The 17,218-nt window shown below is 30.9% G+C and overlaps 1 protein-coding gene across 9 annotated transcripts in view; it reads right to left on the minus strand.

Moving 5' to 3' along the window:
* The window catches only part of LOC108566546 (potassium voltage-gated channel subfamily H member 6-like), a 124,254-nt gene that overhangs the window by 6,491 nt on the left and 100,545 nt on the right, over window positions 1–17,218 (minus strand). For 5 of the 9 annotated variants that reach the window (XM_017926481.1, XM_017926477.1, XM_017926479.1 and 2 more), the window contains 2 exons: window positions 989–1,229; window positions 745–926 (listed from right to left, as the gene is read on the minus strand). In XM_017926481.1, coding sequence (XP_017781970.1) covers window positions 745–926; window positions 989–1,229 — 423 coding nt within the window. Of the gene's footprint in view, window positions 1–744; window positions 927–988; window positions 1,230–1,324; window positions 1,561–2,284; window positions 2,980–17,218 lie in introns of those variants that run through there. The other 4 variants (XM_017926485.1, XM_017926484.1, XM_017926482.1 and 1 more) reach the window with 2 other exon arrangements.

Consider the following 17,218-nt stretch of genomic DNA (forward strand, 5'->3'; position numbering starts at 1 on the left):
ATGGTCAAATCAAGTAAAATATAAGAAGAAAAAACAGGTGTAGAACGCGAATCTAACCGAGAGTTAGCTTATGTTCGTGTACTATATGTTTTTAGTTATTTTTTTTATGTTATCGATACACTAAAAATAAAGGAAAATAGAGGGAGGAGAATCTAAGAAAATAATATGTAAGGGAAGTAAATGAGATTAGTCTAAAAAAAAACAAAACATCTAAACAACAATTAAGACATCCATTAAATCATTCGCAAATTTATTTAGTTTCGTGTTGTGCGGATCCTGGATGCTTTTTTCGTATCGTATCGTATTTAAAAATAAAGGTTGGTACAATGAATTCTCGAAATACGAACGAAACAAGAATATAGATAAAAAATCCGGTTTTGAAATTAGAACAAATGTTGAATCTATTGAAATAAACAATTGACATTGGCCATTTTGATCTTTGAAAGAGGAACTTATGCGGGAAGTTTTACTTGCAATTCGAACAATTTAAATGTCGAACTGTCACTTGGAACTGATTGTGTTCGAGGTTCGAGTATTCACTGTATATGTGTTTTGATTTTGATTTAGACGTAATTTCATGTAATTTGACGTTTGTTAAATGTCAGTGTAACAGTTGTGGAGACTCCAAGATCCGCTTTTAGCTACAACTAATCATGTAATATTTATATATATATATATATTGGCGTGTTATATGTATATCGATGGATGGTGGTTGCGGTGAAGTATGGTGTGAGGATATCTTACCTCGTCGGTGTCGCTGTTGTACAACAAAAGATCGAAAGGTATCGCGGCGACTAGATCGATGAGGAACCAGCCTTTCAAGTAGTGCACTGCAATCCTGGCTGGATGCGAGACGACCTCGTCATTTCCGCTCACATAAGTGGTGCGGAAATTTATAAGTATATCAACTATAAAAGTCACGTCCACTGAAAAGTCAAAGATGCACGCTTATAGATAATCTGTTTGCCGTCGGCGAGATCGGTCGTACCTATTAAATCTATGATGACGATCGGATCGTCGCCGTACTTCTTCGATTTGGACCTGGAGTCCGGTTCGTTGAGGAGGAAAGCGGCGACGTACGGCGTGAAGATGGCCGTGTACATCACCAGGATCAGAATGATCCAATCCCATACCGCCTTGAACGGCGAGTAATGCAGGATCGTCCAGTCGTGGATCCTGGGATTCTGAAGCTTGTACTCCGGTAACACATCGGCACCCAAATTCAAAACCTGCGAAGAATAAAAAAACAACAACAACAACAATTAGTAATCATCAAAAACGAGATGAGAAATGGATGCTAAAATAAAAATAAATTTTCTGGTACATTTCCGATGTTGGATTTCTTGTCGGCACCCGGCTGCTTCGGGCTTCGCAGACTCTCGTACTCTTTGCTGTTCTGCATCGTGATAGGAATTCCGTTGCAAGGCTCGATCTTCACCACGCTCTTCCTTGAATCGTTATAGCCTGTCCCTTTGATCCTCACACTCGACCATTTCGTGGCCGTATTAATTAAATTCGTTGCCGACTCATTACGACCGATATCGTATTTTAATGAACCACCTACGCATTCGCATCATATCCGGATGCAAACAAATATGGAAGAAATGTCAAAGGTTAGGAGCCATTGCAAACTGTCAATGTCAAAAGAGTGACATCCATTCCGAGAACAAATGCCACCGTTCGCATCAAGCCTTCTATGTTTTCTGCCATTGCTCTAGTTTTCGTAGGCTTCAATATATACAGGTATCCCTCATATAACACGATACTATTACAACACGATCGGATGAATGTTCCCAATAGCACGGTGCATTTTCAATTAATACGGATTTTAAAGTTTTTTAATAATAAATTTTGTTTGAAATAAAAGCGATAAAAAGTAATAAAATATAATTGATTTTTGTAAAATCTTTGTTACAAGTTATACTTTATTTTACTGTAATAACTAAGTTGTATACTATATAACGAAATCTGAAATTATCTAAGATGATTTTACAAAAAAAACATGTAATTCTTAATTAAACATTGAGTCTTAATACCACATAACACAGTTTCGCACTACATGAGGTTTTCTAATAAAGTAACTACTGCTTTATACCAAGGATACCTGTAGTAATTAAGTACAAAATGCAACTAATCACTATGGTTACGGCCTAAAAACTAGTGGCGCAGAATAAAACATAGTTACGTGTATACTTTCATATATACGAGGCTCACTCCGATTGATTGATTGATTGATTGTTTGTTTCTTTGTTATTAGTTTAACATTGTGCTGCAAATACAAGACCTATGTTTCTCTTCTGGCTGTGCTGCTCGAAACTGGCCTTCCGTTCGCTACATCTGCGCGTGTTCAGAGAGTTTTTTAGATCGAGCGTCATGTAATCGGCGGCTCTGTTTCCAATAGGGGATGTCTGCAGGCCGCGAGCACGAGTCTGGATCGTCGGAGATGCCTGAGGGGACGGCGTCGCCACGTCGAACTGCCGCTTGTTCATCTCCGGACTCGAATTTGCCGAAGTTATTATCAACGGCGGAATGTCGATGGTTTGCTTTAAGAGACGCTCCTCCATATTTGTTTGCATCAAGTAAATTCAACACTCAACACTTTCATCTGTCACCAGTTCACTCATATTTTTCCCATTTTTTTCTTGCGGTGGGAGGAAGGAGTAATAAAAAAAATACATTAATTTTGTTAAGTGAAAAAGGTGGCAACGTGTGTAAGGCTTCACGTTTTGTTTATTGTTGTTTTATTCCCATCCGCGCTCAATGGGATTCCTCCGCACAAGTGGGCCACTTGTTGTTGGGAAGGCTTTATTGCTGCCATATCGTATCGATCGTAATGTAAGGGCCAAATCGTGTCCTGACGTAAATATCGTCGGCGTTTAAGCGATTACATTCAAATATATGAATACGTTTCTGTGGGAGCATTTTACCATTTTCCTTAAAAGCACTTTCAACAGTTTCGTACAAATTTTCATATAAGAATTTATATTTCATCTTTAGAAATTAGTATTTAAATCCAATATCTACATCCATAGGGTGTATCATACATCATACATCCATAGGGTGTATGAATTGTTCCTTTTTAGTGTAGAAATTGGAAGATTTTGAGCATTACCGAATTAACTATGTAGTACACTAGAGTTCTTGTTTATTTACTACTGAATTATATTTGCAATTCTTCAAAGTAATACTTTATATTGATGTAGCATTGACTTTTAGTTTATATTATTTTCATTCATTCATTCATCACTTTTATTGTTTAATTTTCAAGTCTGCACATTTAAACATTATTAATTGCAGAAATTTAATATAATCCTCATAGACATACTTGTGTATTGATATATTTTATATTAATTTTTTTCTATAGAAATATACTGCGCACTAATTCCGCTTTTAATGAGTCTCTGGGCTATTCATTAAGCCTGGAACATTCAACTAGTGCAGCTTATTTAGACATTGAGCTGCTTTTAACAATGCTTTTTTTTATTTTGTGATGAGAATAAATTTTCCTTTACATTGTTTTATTATACATTATGGATTTATTATTTACAAATGCAAGTATTTATAAAGGGTGTCCCAAAATTAACGCAAGATTTGAATTTGTTTTTTTGGGTTTGCCAACACTTTACTGCACAAATGGCGGCAAATTCAAATCTTGCGTTAATTTTGAGACACCCTTTATTAACTATTACTATATTGTTTTGTCATTTTTTGTCTTATTTGTAATTATATCAGTTTCCATTTGGCAGTCAAAACTAATTAAACTGTATTAACTATTGTCAGTAAATAAATATATTTGTATTACTCAATTTAAAAGTTATCTCAAAGCAAAGTGGTAATGCTTCTTTTATGACACATTTCAATTGAAAAAATACGATTTTGTTAGTAACAGTATAATTGAAATATTTGAGTTATAACTATTTTTTTTAAGATTTGTCTTTATTACGCTAAAATTATATATTTCTTGTCTATGCACTGTCTTTCTTTGTGTAGCTTCCATGAGGAGACAATGGATCAATAGGTCATCCACACCGACTCAATAAAAACAAGTTAAGAATAGTCTAAAGTTTTATAGAAGAAATCAAATGCACTTTTTCGAAACTTTTACAATTCCAACCCGTGTAAGCAAAAACTATCGATTTTCTTTTCAGAAAACTTTTAATATTAACTTCAATTCACATAACACATAATACAATACAGTTTTCAAACTCGTTTTACATTCTGAACGAGTAATTAAATAATAAGAAATTAAATATTAAATGAAAATGATATAGACAAAAATATTATATACATTTTTTTTTCAAATATAAATAAAGCTCCTTAATGTATCATAAATTAAACAAGTGAATATATCAAGGTTTTGTTTGAAACTAATATATTTTAATAAGAGAGTCGAACCGGAACCTAACCGAAAATCGTAAACCGAAATTAACCGTATCTGTAACCGGAACGAAAAATTGCTCAATTGTGTTGGTTGATCTATTGTAAATAGAGTATATAAACAAACAATTTATAAGAGACATGAAGAATGAAGTCTGTTTGAATACTCCGAATACTTTTTTCAAATAAATAAATTCCGTGGGAACGCTTAATAATCTGTATAAATAAAACCTCAATCCCCACCGACTGAAACGAGAAAATTTGAAGAAGAAAGGACAAGTACAAATCTTGTGCAACTAACATTAGAACAAACTCAAATGAACGTGACTAAAAAGGATATTACTGTAAACATGACTTAAAAAACATTACAAAGTGCATGTGTTTAACTAGTCACTAATTAATTTTTATTTCTTTTCTATTTTCAATTTTATAATTTTAAATTCTAATTTCAACCGGAACTGAACCGAAATTTTTAACCGAACCAAAACCGAATCTGGAACGATAAACATTTACCTGGAATGTAACCGTAAACCGGAACGGTATTAATTTCGGTTCGACCCTCTGATTTTAATTAAAACTATATTAGCCAGAAGCAGACTGCTTATTAAAAAAATGGTACGTCTAAAATGCGTAGCATAGAGAGCTGCAAATTAAAATAATATTTCCTTTGGAGTCGTTTGGTTTAAAATAAAAGGGATGAAATGTACTATGAGTTTTTCTCATTGTATTTGCAGATTAAATATCACGATTCTTTTTACTACGTTATGTTATTTCTTTTGAACAAAGTAGATTGTATTCATTTAAAACATATTTTTCATCTAATTTATGTAATATGTAATACATTACTTTTTTATTGGATATTGCTAAAAATGATATTCTTTACTCGCTATATAACTTTTGTTTTTTTTAATTATGTCTTTTTTGCTGTTGATGCACGAAAACTGAATTGCTTATAAATGCATATTCAATTAGAGCGCTCTTGAATGCTCTTCGAATAATAATTAGAATTTTAATATATTATTCAGAATACTTGATTTTCAGATTAAATACCTGACACGACATTTTATTGACAAGTGTCAAAACAACTATACATATTTTTATTAACAAATGTCAATGTCAATTTGACATTTATAAAAATTAGATTAAAGGGCAGAAAGACCTAAGTCGCTAGACATTTGTTCCAACCAGTGAAAAATGTTTAAATAAATTATAAAAAATATTATAATGACAACAAAAAACACTATAGAAATTAATAAAATAATTTTCTTTCTGTTTAAGAATAATAACACGTTAACGACGGCGCAAATCGGTTTGCCAGCTGTGAGAAAATTTTTTGTGTACGCCTATGGACTGAGTAAAACGTCAAATACTTACCGTCAATTACAAACTTTAAACGGGGAAACTTTTCTTATACATTTTTGTAAAGTATTGACGTAATATATTTGATGTTGTACTCAGTCAAAATCAGTGGCGTGCATAGCGACTAAACTTTTATATATACATCATGACCCACTGGTGGGTGATGCCGGCGTCAACGTTAAAATAGAAAACGCTATATGAAATACCGTTAATTGAATGAATTAGGTAGGTATGGAGTTGAAGCGGAATTGATCGATTTACACAGCTGACTAAACCTTATCCTTGTACGATAATGCGAGGCGTGGTGAAATTTAAAAGTTGAAACAAAAAAAATGATTGAATATTTGGAATGGATTTAACTGACATGAGTTAAAATTTCACACGAATATTAAATCGATCGATCTGTAATACGTTTTCACTTTACTGCTATACAGCAAGGCCTCGATTAGAGCTGCTTCGATTAACGTTGATTTGCTATAACGCGGTTTGCTGGAAATATTAAAAAAAAATATCGGATTCAAATTATCGCGGCATTTCATTGATTCGTATATAATACGATTATTCCCGAACACGTAGCGCTATGCTTCCCAAGAATCTATGCTTGTTTGAGATGTAGATGAGCAGGATATTAAAGAGTTACTTTCTGGTGAGGGTCTTAGCAACGACAATCTTCAAGAACTTGACAGAACAAGGAATTGAAGAACACGGAAATAGTGATTCTGAAGACGATGAACCAATAGAACTTGCTACAGATTTTCTTAGAAAATGTTTAGAAACGATAATCAAAATCGTTGATCAAATTGTAGGGAATGATCCAAATTTTGACAAGAGTGCAAAATCAAGAAGAGGAGTTTTGGGTGCGATCGCCAAAAAAATCAAAAATATCAGAAGAGCCATTTATCACAAAAATAAACTTAATATTTGTGTTATTTGCTACATATAATGCAAATAAATAAATAAAATACAAATAAATACATGTCGACTATGCTATTTGTTAAAATGACCTCCTATAACACTGTTAGAGCTCTTAACGAGGTCTTACTGTATTTGCACTCGAATATTTTCTAACCAGTATAAGAATCTGAATGATTATTTAGAAATTAGGATTAATGAGAATAAACTTACCAAGTGTTATTTTTTTTACTAAATTTTTAAATTTTATTAACTATTCACAGCAATTGAATTAAAAAACTATACCAAAGAATGTTGTAAAAAAATACCCTATATAAATATATGTTATGTAAATATATATTGGGACATGCGTGTGTCCAATCAATAAATCCACTAATATAAACCTCTTTTTTTTTGTATACGAGGAAGCCACTTCATCGAGACTAGACTGTGTATGTAATACTAACGGAATGCTACTTAATTGAATATATATATATATATCGATTAATCGCTTTTCGATTTATTTATTTATTCATAAGGGCTACACTTGAGATACAAACATTCACATGAATCAATCAATTACTTTTGCAAATTTAACTACTTTCAGTGGATGCGCCTGGTTTTTTATAGAAATAATTTCAAAAAATGTTCATGTAATTATTGAAATTTTCTCATTCTTTAGGAATTTATATAATTCTTAAGGATTAATAAGGAATTTTATCTATTGTTTAATAAACGTATTTTAAATTAGTATAAAAGTGGATGCGTATAGCCTTTTATAGAAATAATGTCAAAAAATGTTGTTGCAATTATTGGAACTTTTTGTTTATAAATGTGTATAACTCGTAAGAGTTTATAAGGAATCTTAAAAGTAGTTTAAAATATTCCTGTTTTAATAAATTTATTTGTAAAAAAAAATGATGAACCTGAGTTTTTATACAATTATTATCATGAATATTACGATGCAGTTATTTGATAGTTGTTTCACTTGTTTTATTGATCTTATGTCAAGTTTAAAATTCTTCTGCTGTAAACTATATATGGAGTTTTGTTGCTGGATCAAACTTCAAACCCACTTATATATAATGATGTTCCTTTATAATCGACTTAGCTTTGAGGTCGAAACTTGAGAGATTCCATTGTAATATTGACAATACATAATAAAATTCAATAAATTATAAAGTTACTCTATTTTGAATGTATTTTTTTCTTATCAAGATAGGCAACTTAATATACTTTACAAATAATAATCTTTATTGAATACAATAAAAATACAAAACAAAGCTATATTACAATAAATTATTTTAATTAGGACGGAAAAACTTCGATCAATAGATTTTTTTAAGTATGTAATTTTGCGCAAGTTTTATACAAGTGAATAAGGGGTGTCCCAAAATTAACGCAAGATTTGAATTAAATAGAAAACACCTCACAGCTGTCAAATTGTTTTGTTTAGGGTTGCCAACACTTTACTGCACAAATGGCGGCAAATTCAAATCTTGTGTTAATTGTGGGACACTCATTATATATTTATACTGTTATATATGACATAATAATGGTAAGTGGACATGCAATTTTGAAATTAATTAATTTGAGGAAATAAAATATTCAGTACCTGCACATGGCGCTAATCGTAAAGATGCGCGTTTTATGGAGTAAACTCTATTTGTCACGTACCAGACATGTTACGTTCAGAAACGCCGCAAATCATTTTCAAAATATTCAAGTATATACAAAAAAAACTAGGATAAACGTCTTCAGTCACGTACGTAGTATCTCCATTTCTTGCTATATGAAGAGTGATGGGTTTTATTTGTCGAGGCAAGATCTCTTAACGATTTCTATGTTGAAGATGCGATATTTCAGGTAATAATATGTTTTGAGTATATGATAGATGTATAAGTTGTTTGTCAAGTGTTGATCTATGTAAATACAATACACTTGTACAAGTTAATTTCTTAATGTCATTTTTATGTATGCACTACGTGTAGTCCGTATGGTTTGATAAGTAGTCTATAAGTAGTCCATATGAATACCATAGCTTTTTTCTCAAGATGTTATACAACTTACTTGTCAAGTATCACGTTGTGTATATACAATATGCGTAGTCCAAATGACTTTCATAGATTACTACTGAAATACTTGTACAAATTACGTATTAAGTGTTACATTGTACAAGGTACTGATTATTAATTACAATTTTTGTTAAATTAAATTAAATCGTGGAGTATTGATCATACAATTAATTAGAATATGGATATACAGTGTATTACTCATATGACAATGTAGTGTGTAATACGTGAGATCATTATTGTTGGCAACATTAGTTAATTAGATAATTCGCAGCGATGTCCTCTCTATTAGAGAGATTTCCTGGAAGAAACCTTGCAGAGGGTCCAAAATCAATGCAAGTTAATTAGCACCAGGTCGAAATTAATCCTCTGTGCATTACTACCAACCGTCCCTGATTCCCTATGCCCCACTTCCATTTCGAATACAAACACACTTCAGATTCAATCGATAGTAGTATCACACATCGCCAACGCATTCTATATAATACATATAGATTCGTATCTGGACGTGTGGTTTCGATTCGGTTTCATGTGTCCGATGTACGGTACAAGTTTCATACCTCCACCAAATTATTGTTTTATGCAAGAGCCCGGCGGAATTGAAACTGGCTCAGGCAGTCACGCGATCAACAATTGTTCTATCTGAATTGTCCGACTGAATAGTATTTTGACGTTTAATTGATGCCTACTTCCGATATCAGCTCTCCCACGAGGCGTCTTCTGTCACGTTTATTCGACCATACCTTTTTATGTCTACAATTTAATATAATACGCATTCCAATTCATTTGCTCATTTAAACAGATGAAAACTAATATAAAAGTAGCTCATAATATAGTTTCTTTTACGAACATTCTAATCCACACTATGAATAAACAATGGTATAAAGTGTTTCATTGTATAAAATTTGAAAAAAAAATACACATAAATTATTGGGCAATGGGCTCAGAAGAAGACTGTTAACTTTTGGGGCACTGGACTAGTACTGTCTGGGGACCCTAGGCTAACACTATTTGGGGGGTCTGAATAAATATTGCACGGAAGCTTTGGACTAATACTGTCTGGAGGTCTACATAAGTAAGATGGGTTTATGGGATCATGTCTGTTTACTTTAGATTTTTGTATTATAAAATTTAGGATTAGTTGTTGGATCGAGGGAAGTACACCATTCCTAATATTAACTGAAGAGAAGAACTCTTAGTTGATATGTATTAATTGACTTTGCTATAAAAAGAAAACACTGATTTGTATAATTAAACTATATAAGTTTCGACAACAACAAAACAAGTAAATAATCCATGGTCTTCATGGATTTTCAATCCCGGGACATGACAGTACTTTCAAGATTGAATATATCTGAAAATGAATATTATAATATATAGATATCTCTTACTTATTCCGTAAGTTGTCTCTTAAATTTCAATCTAAACAATTCAACATCATCTTCTTCGCACAATTCTATCTTCCAAGTCATAACTTCCCTTGAAGTTCCCTATTTTACTTTTCCCCGCATTTTTAGCGTAAAAGAAAAAAAAAAATTTTTATTGTAAAACTTACAAATATATGTAAGAAATAATTAGATTTGTGAATATTATTATAAATGTTATATATAAAAATGAAAAATATGTTATGTACATGTCGCTTAAAATGCTGCAAATAAGCACTACTAAGCTATGCAGTTTATCAAAACAAGGATAGCTTGTGAAGCGAACGTGATGGAATAATTGAAGAGGTAGAAAGATTAGATCAGTTGTAAACATGCATCCCAGATCTATATGTATATATATATATTACGACTGGCAGCTCAATTTCAGTGCACGAATTACACACGATGTTCAAAATAATATATAAAAATATTATATTTTTAAGTCGCATATTTTTGTGTTAAGTTTAACTCGTATAGTACAGTCAATTTTGTTCAAAAATTTAAAAATTGCATGTATTATTTGTAGTAGGTTAAGTGGTTTATGTGCACATTTACTAAAAATAAATAATCAATAAATGGAGACATTTTCTAAATTATTATAATTGCACAATCAAATGGAATCAAATAGAAACATATTATTTTTTAAAATTCTATTATAAATTTATAGTATAAAGATTAAGTGGTTCATTTATGGTTTCAATGTGTTCATTTACTAAATTTAACATTTTTTTTTAAATTAATTCATATCTTTTTATAGCATATTATAACATACAGTAAGACCCCGCTTTACGTGATGGTTACGTTCCAGTGTTATACGAAACAAAGTTAAACGAGTTAAGCGTCGCATTAAATCAACTGTGCTTTAAAACAATAAAATCGTTCGTGTTTTCGGAGATTCCAATTGTACCGCGTAATTCTAAAACAGCGTTAACCGGAGTAGCGTTAAGCGGGGTTTCACTGTAATTAGTTACTAGCTATATATATTTTTATATTTCATAAACTCTCTTCTTTATATATTTATCACAATACAATGATAGTGTGAAATCTAATTGAAAAATTAACTGTTGCTACTTGTTACATATTTCCAGCAACAATGAGTTGAGGAACGCTCGAAGAGATAAAATGCTAAGAAGACGTGAAATTGTAGTGGAAACAATGCAAGTGTAATGGTCGTTAAACGCGGGGTGCGAGTCGGAATTGGGAGACGCAATTTGCAGAAACGCTCATCGATCGAGCAGCTCTCATGAATTAAAGGTATCACGAGCGGCGACACGTAAATATCGCCGGGCAAAGTCATTCGTAATTTCTCAAACGGAAACTAATTACACTTTTTTTCATTAGAATCGATGATGGATTGAGGAATCTTCGAACTATACAGGGTCTCATTAAACCACGCCACTTCTTAATGCGAGAATGCTTGAAAATGTTTGAAATTCACCTAGTTCTTTGATAAATCGAAAATAACTCGTTTTGTCTTATCCTTAAAAAAGAAACATGAATGGACAAGTACCAACATACTGTGTTCACTAAAATATGTACCAACTTCAAATATACTTTTAGTCGATCAATTTTAGTACACAAAATTATAATTTTCACTTTAATCCAGTTTCAAACAGTATGGGATATTGATGGAACAGATTATCCGCACTATGCGAGATTTATACTATAGTTTACACATTTAGAATTGAATATCTGAATATTATATAAAATGATGTAAATTTCACTTAATATTGTAATCATCAAACTCTAATATGCTTGATTGTTTGGTTTACAAATTCAAATGAAAATGAAAATTCTGTATGAAAATATGAGAACAGTTTTATGAAATAGAAGCGTGAATCACATTAAAAACGTATCGCATTGTGTTTGACTCATTCAAATGATTAATGCCCTTTCGGGCGAATATTAATAGGAAACCATCATTAATACTTTCGAATACACCACATAAACCTTTTCTATTACATTCCTCTTTCACAAACTTTTCCAATTACACATTCATCCTCCTCCTCTCCACTGAATAGCCTAGATCCATATGCTCAAAATTTCAATTCGTCAAATAAATCCGTTCCTATTTTCATTTATAATATTAATAATATGGAATTATATGATAATCTCTTCAATATCTTAGTAATTCGTATTTATTTGCTTGTTGTTAATATACTTGTTCACAATAAACGAAATTGAAAACCATCGTCTCAAGTTAATAAATTACACATTTGGAATTTGCAGGATGAATGTATTGTAAAAGTGGAATGAATGGTGACAGGCATGCAGTTTTTGAAACATGAATGGAAACCAGAAGTTTTGTAAATCCTAATAATGGTAACAGTGAAGAATTCAAGATGGGAAAATGAAATTCATATAATATGAAACGAAATTCGAGTGGAATTGCAAATGAAACTTTATGTATCCCCTCTTTTTTTTTATCGACTAGTCCAATTAGTGTATGTAGTGCGAGTTTATGTTGGAATTGCTACTTGTAATATCGCATATGGATTTATTTGTTTAAAGGTTCATATCTATTGTATACAGTTATACCTCGATTAACGAATAGAATGTTTTCCACAAAATTAGTTCATTTTCACGTCTGAAGAAAAATACTGTGCCCAAAAAAGGAGGTTCCTTCGTAAAGAAAAAACTTAACTATCAACTTACATAGAAGTATATTTCATTGAATATATTTATACCTTCTTAAATATTTGAATATTTTTTTTTCGACAGGAACTTTATTAATTTTCGTAATAATTGTTTCTTTGTTTTCGTTGTTAAGATTCAAATAACATCATCTATTGTATTCAATCAATTTCTAACATCTTCTTCAATGATATTATCAAATTTTATTTATTCTTCGGGCGTTGGCTTTATTTTTTTTTATGGCAAATGGAGCTTGAAATTGCGGATTTCGTTATATAGAAACTTCGTTATGAGAGGTAGCGTTAACCGAGGTATGACTGTATATGTCATCAAGTCGATCGAAATACATCATCATGAAAGTAGATTATAACTATCAAGAATAATGAAGCCTAATTTACATTATCTGTAGAAACTCGAACATAAGCTGCTTTTTTTTGGTGTCTTTTTCAGAACTAAATCACATCTTCAGGTTCATGAAGATATTTATGAATTGATTTTTTCAAAGCAAGCCTCTTATTTGCTTGTTTTTCTTCTTCGCCGCTTTGTTCATCGTCGCAGTCACCTTTTAGTTAATAATTTGGATACAATCTTGATAATATTTGTCCACTTAAAAAGTGAGACCTCTTTTTAAAACTAGTGGAATAAATACGCTAAACGTTGTAAATTAAGGAGAAATGTTACTAAACGCTTAGAAATAATTTCATTCATTTTTATATGTTAAGTCTAGGCTCAAAAACCGGTTTTTTAGTTGGAAAAGCCAGGTTTTACATATATTTTATTAAAAAAACCGGTTTTCAAAAACCGGATTTTAAAAACACAATACATCTTTGATTATCGCATTAACTAAACTTTTTTCAATGTCAAGAACTGATTCTTCAGGAACCAATGTGCCACGTAAAACAGGTTTGAGTGTGTATGTGAAAGCCGTGCATCGTAATTAGTGTGCACATTCAGATCGTTTTCTATTATAATTAGTATATTTCAAACTCATTTTCAAGTAATTTTATTGTGCTCCGTTGATCGGAATAGATGGAATAGACACCGTCATTTCAATGAGGCCATCCTGTTAATTGTTGGACGGAAGACTAAATTGTATTCAGTCTGGAAGTTGGATCGATGATGTGAATTCCCAAGCGTAATGCATTTAAAACCATCTAAATTGAAAGCATCCATGGAATTGCACGTCAAAGCATTTAATTATTTGTTGGTTAAACTTTACTTTACCATAATACATTTTGCCAATATTTTAAAAGAAAGTAAATATTTAGTAATACTACATGTATTTATATAAATAACCATAACATATATAGTTCAAGTTGGTGTATCCATTGATTATACCATTATCGATATTCTAATAAAAAATAACTAAATTTGTTAACAAAATTATGCTATGGAACAATACTAAATAAGTACAAAATTACGTACTATAATGACTACCAATTGACTACCTTGTTACAAAAATAAGTTCTAACCTTCCTTGTCCGTTGATATCCATGGGTATCATTGTCTGTAGTATCCTATATTATGCAGCCACTTCGAGTTAGTATTCATGTCTAAGTTGTCAAATATTATATAATAAGATATTAAAGATATTATTTGCAATATGAAATTACAAAATAATTTCACTTTTTAATTATTCTGCTGTACAAGAGATATCAAGAACGATAACAATTTTTATATTTCTTCCTTTTTACATGATGATTGCTCGTTTTTAAAGGGAGCAGAAGTAGGGATGTGTATTATCGATCCTATCACTTTATAGCAAGATGCACGATTCTGAGGATTCCGATCTGATACGATTTTATTAGGTTTGGTGACAGATGAATATAATCAAGTTTACATTGGAAATTGCCTTCAACTATACTAAGAGTGACAACAAAGAAAAATGACAGTCAGTCGTATCAACTGCATTGGTAGTTTGTCAATTTAATTTTCGTGTCAACATGATAAAAAAAAATATTAGTTGACAATTGACAATGAATAAAATTATTAAATTTAGATTAATACTAAGACTGTGCTAAGTATCCTTTTGTGTTTGCGTTCATTAATTTTTACTAATGATAGTACTAATTATGAGCTTTTAGTGTTTTGAATTATTCACTCGTCGATATTTCGTGTCGAAATTTATGTCGAGTGTCAAAAAATCGAACGATACCTAAATATTACGTGAGAATGGATTTCGGTACCAAAAACATTGAAAATGCGAGTACTAAATTTGACGAGTTCCAAACTAGTCAATTTTACACGTTTCTCAACGTTTTTGCCGCTCCAGATATTTGTACTGCGACCCAATTGCTAAGAGTATTTCACCGGTTCGTCGCATTGACACAGACACTCAGTGACAGCTGTCATTTTGCGACCCAATTTAAAAATTTAACGTGACCCAATTTTGGGTCACGCGACCTATAGATTGAGAATCGCTAGTTTACAAAACAGAATTAACTATTGGATGTCATTGAATGACTTCACGTACGACATGTGGTCCTAGCAAATTGAATTTTCCTTATCAATAATATATCATCAGTTCTCGCTCGTTGCTTCAATCGTTGACATGATTCTCACATTACCTATCAACCTTTCATTGGAATGTAACAAATGTTATAAAGATACTTTAATCTTTTAATAGGCATTTCATGTTACATATGTTCATCAAGATAAATACTTGTCTTATTTTAGGTATTAATAGTGAACTATACCTTTAGATTAGTCAGTTATTCTTACTAAAATCAGCTTTGATCAGTCCGGATTCACTATTGTCCGGTTTGAAAATTTCAAAACAAATTATTTTACAAAAAATCATTCCTTAAGTTTCTTTTTATGCAGTTTTAAACTACTAGATTGTTTCTTTTATTAAACAGTTAACTATTTCATTGCTATTTTACTATTGATACAATTGTAAATATTTCATAAATATTTTTAAAATTATGTTTACTTAAATTGTGAATATTTCTATGTAATTATGTGGACTTGAAGCTTGTCTTGAATCGATTTGGATCAGTGCTGATCGGATATCATTTATAGTGCTGTTATAGCATTTCCGAAATCTGATGGGATTTTTACTGGATAATTAATAAAGATCTCATCGCTCCTCCGAGTAGAAAGTGTTTTTCCTCCGTTGGTCGACCTAATACGCACATAAAACGTTTATTGGCGATCTGCCAACATAACTATCATAACGTAAGAGCAACGTCCTCACTTTGTACTTAATTATGATATTCATATTTATACCATGAAAGCAATCTTTCAAGTTTATTTTATTTCATTTATATATTTAACAATTATAATTGTTCTGACTGCAAAGCAATACAAATATTGTATATTCTTCTTAATCTAATAGAATTACAGCAATACCTCGCATAGTGAGGCTTCAATCAGTGCGGAATCACTACAGTGCGGTTTGAAATAAATTCTGAAAACAGAGTACACAAAAGTATGATTACATACAGAAATTTTTGTTTTCATCTCATTTATACAGTCAAGTTTCTTTATGTTTGTATGTATTTAATTTCTCGATGAGGTTTTAAACAGTGCAGGATATTGGCGGAACCGATTATCCGTACTATTCGAGGAATTTTCTATATTAATGATTGAAGTATATAATACAGAAATATATTAACTGCAATGATTCGGATACCTAAATATTTTTTTTTCCTATTATTGGAGCATATTTTTCTATAATAATAAAACTTACATTTTTGATTTGATATTATTGTATTATAATTATGATTATATAATAATTTGTATCGATCATTACAAATGACAATGTTAGATCCATATATTCACGTTTTATTGTCATGTCAGCGTGTGTGACTCATCCCTCCTAGCAAGTTGTGTAGCGGAGTTTTAGAAGGAGGCTCCCTAATTTTTGTGCAGGATTGAAACTTTTGCGGATCAATATTTCGGGAAAGCAAAACATAAAGTAAGTGCCAAAAATATATCTGCCATTTGCAGTGTTAGACACAAATATATTTGTGTGTTTTATATATAAAAATATAAATGAAAATATTAATTTTTCATTTTTCTTCTTATAGTTATTTCGTAAAATCAAAAGATTAAATTACTTTTCGTTTTGAAAAATCTTAAATAAACAACTTTTAAATTGTGTTTGCTTTATGTGAAAACTTTTGAGAATTAATGAGAAAATAATAGGAATTACTTAAAATGACTTGTAATTTTTATAATAATTATCTTTATTTCTATTTCTTATTATTATAGACTTTTCGTTATTAATTTTTATGATGATTGTTGATGCAAGAAAAGGTATAAATTAATGGAAATTCCAAATAATTATGATGATTTTCGACACAATAATTAAGTATTTTGTTGTTCAATTTCTCTGATGATTGTTCATGAAGGAAAAGAGATAATAAATGGAATTTTTGAACAATTTTGATAATTTTTCTATACAATAATTAATGTATTTTGTAGCTCAATTTCTATGATGATTGTTGATGTAGGAAA

The sequence above is a fragment of the Nicrophorus vespilloides genome, unplaced genomic scaffold, assembly GCF_001412225.1.
Source record: "Nicrophorus vespilloides isolate i.1.1-1 unplaced genomic scaffold, Nicve_v1.0, whole genome shotgun sequence".
In the NCBI taxonomy this organism is placed as follows: Eukaryota; Metazoa; Arthropoda; class Insecta; order Coleoptera; family Silphidae; genus Nicrophorus; species Nicrophorus vespilloides.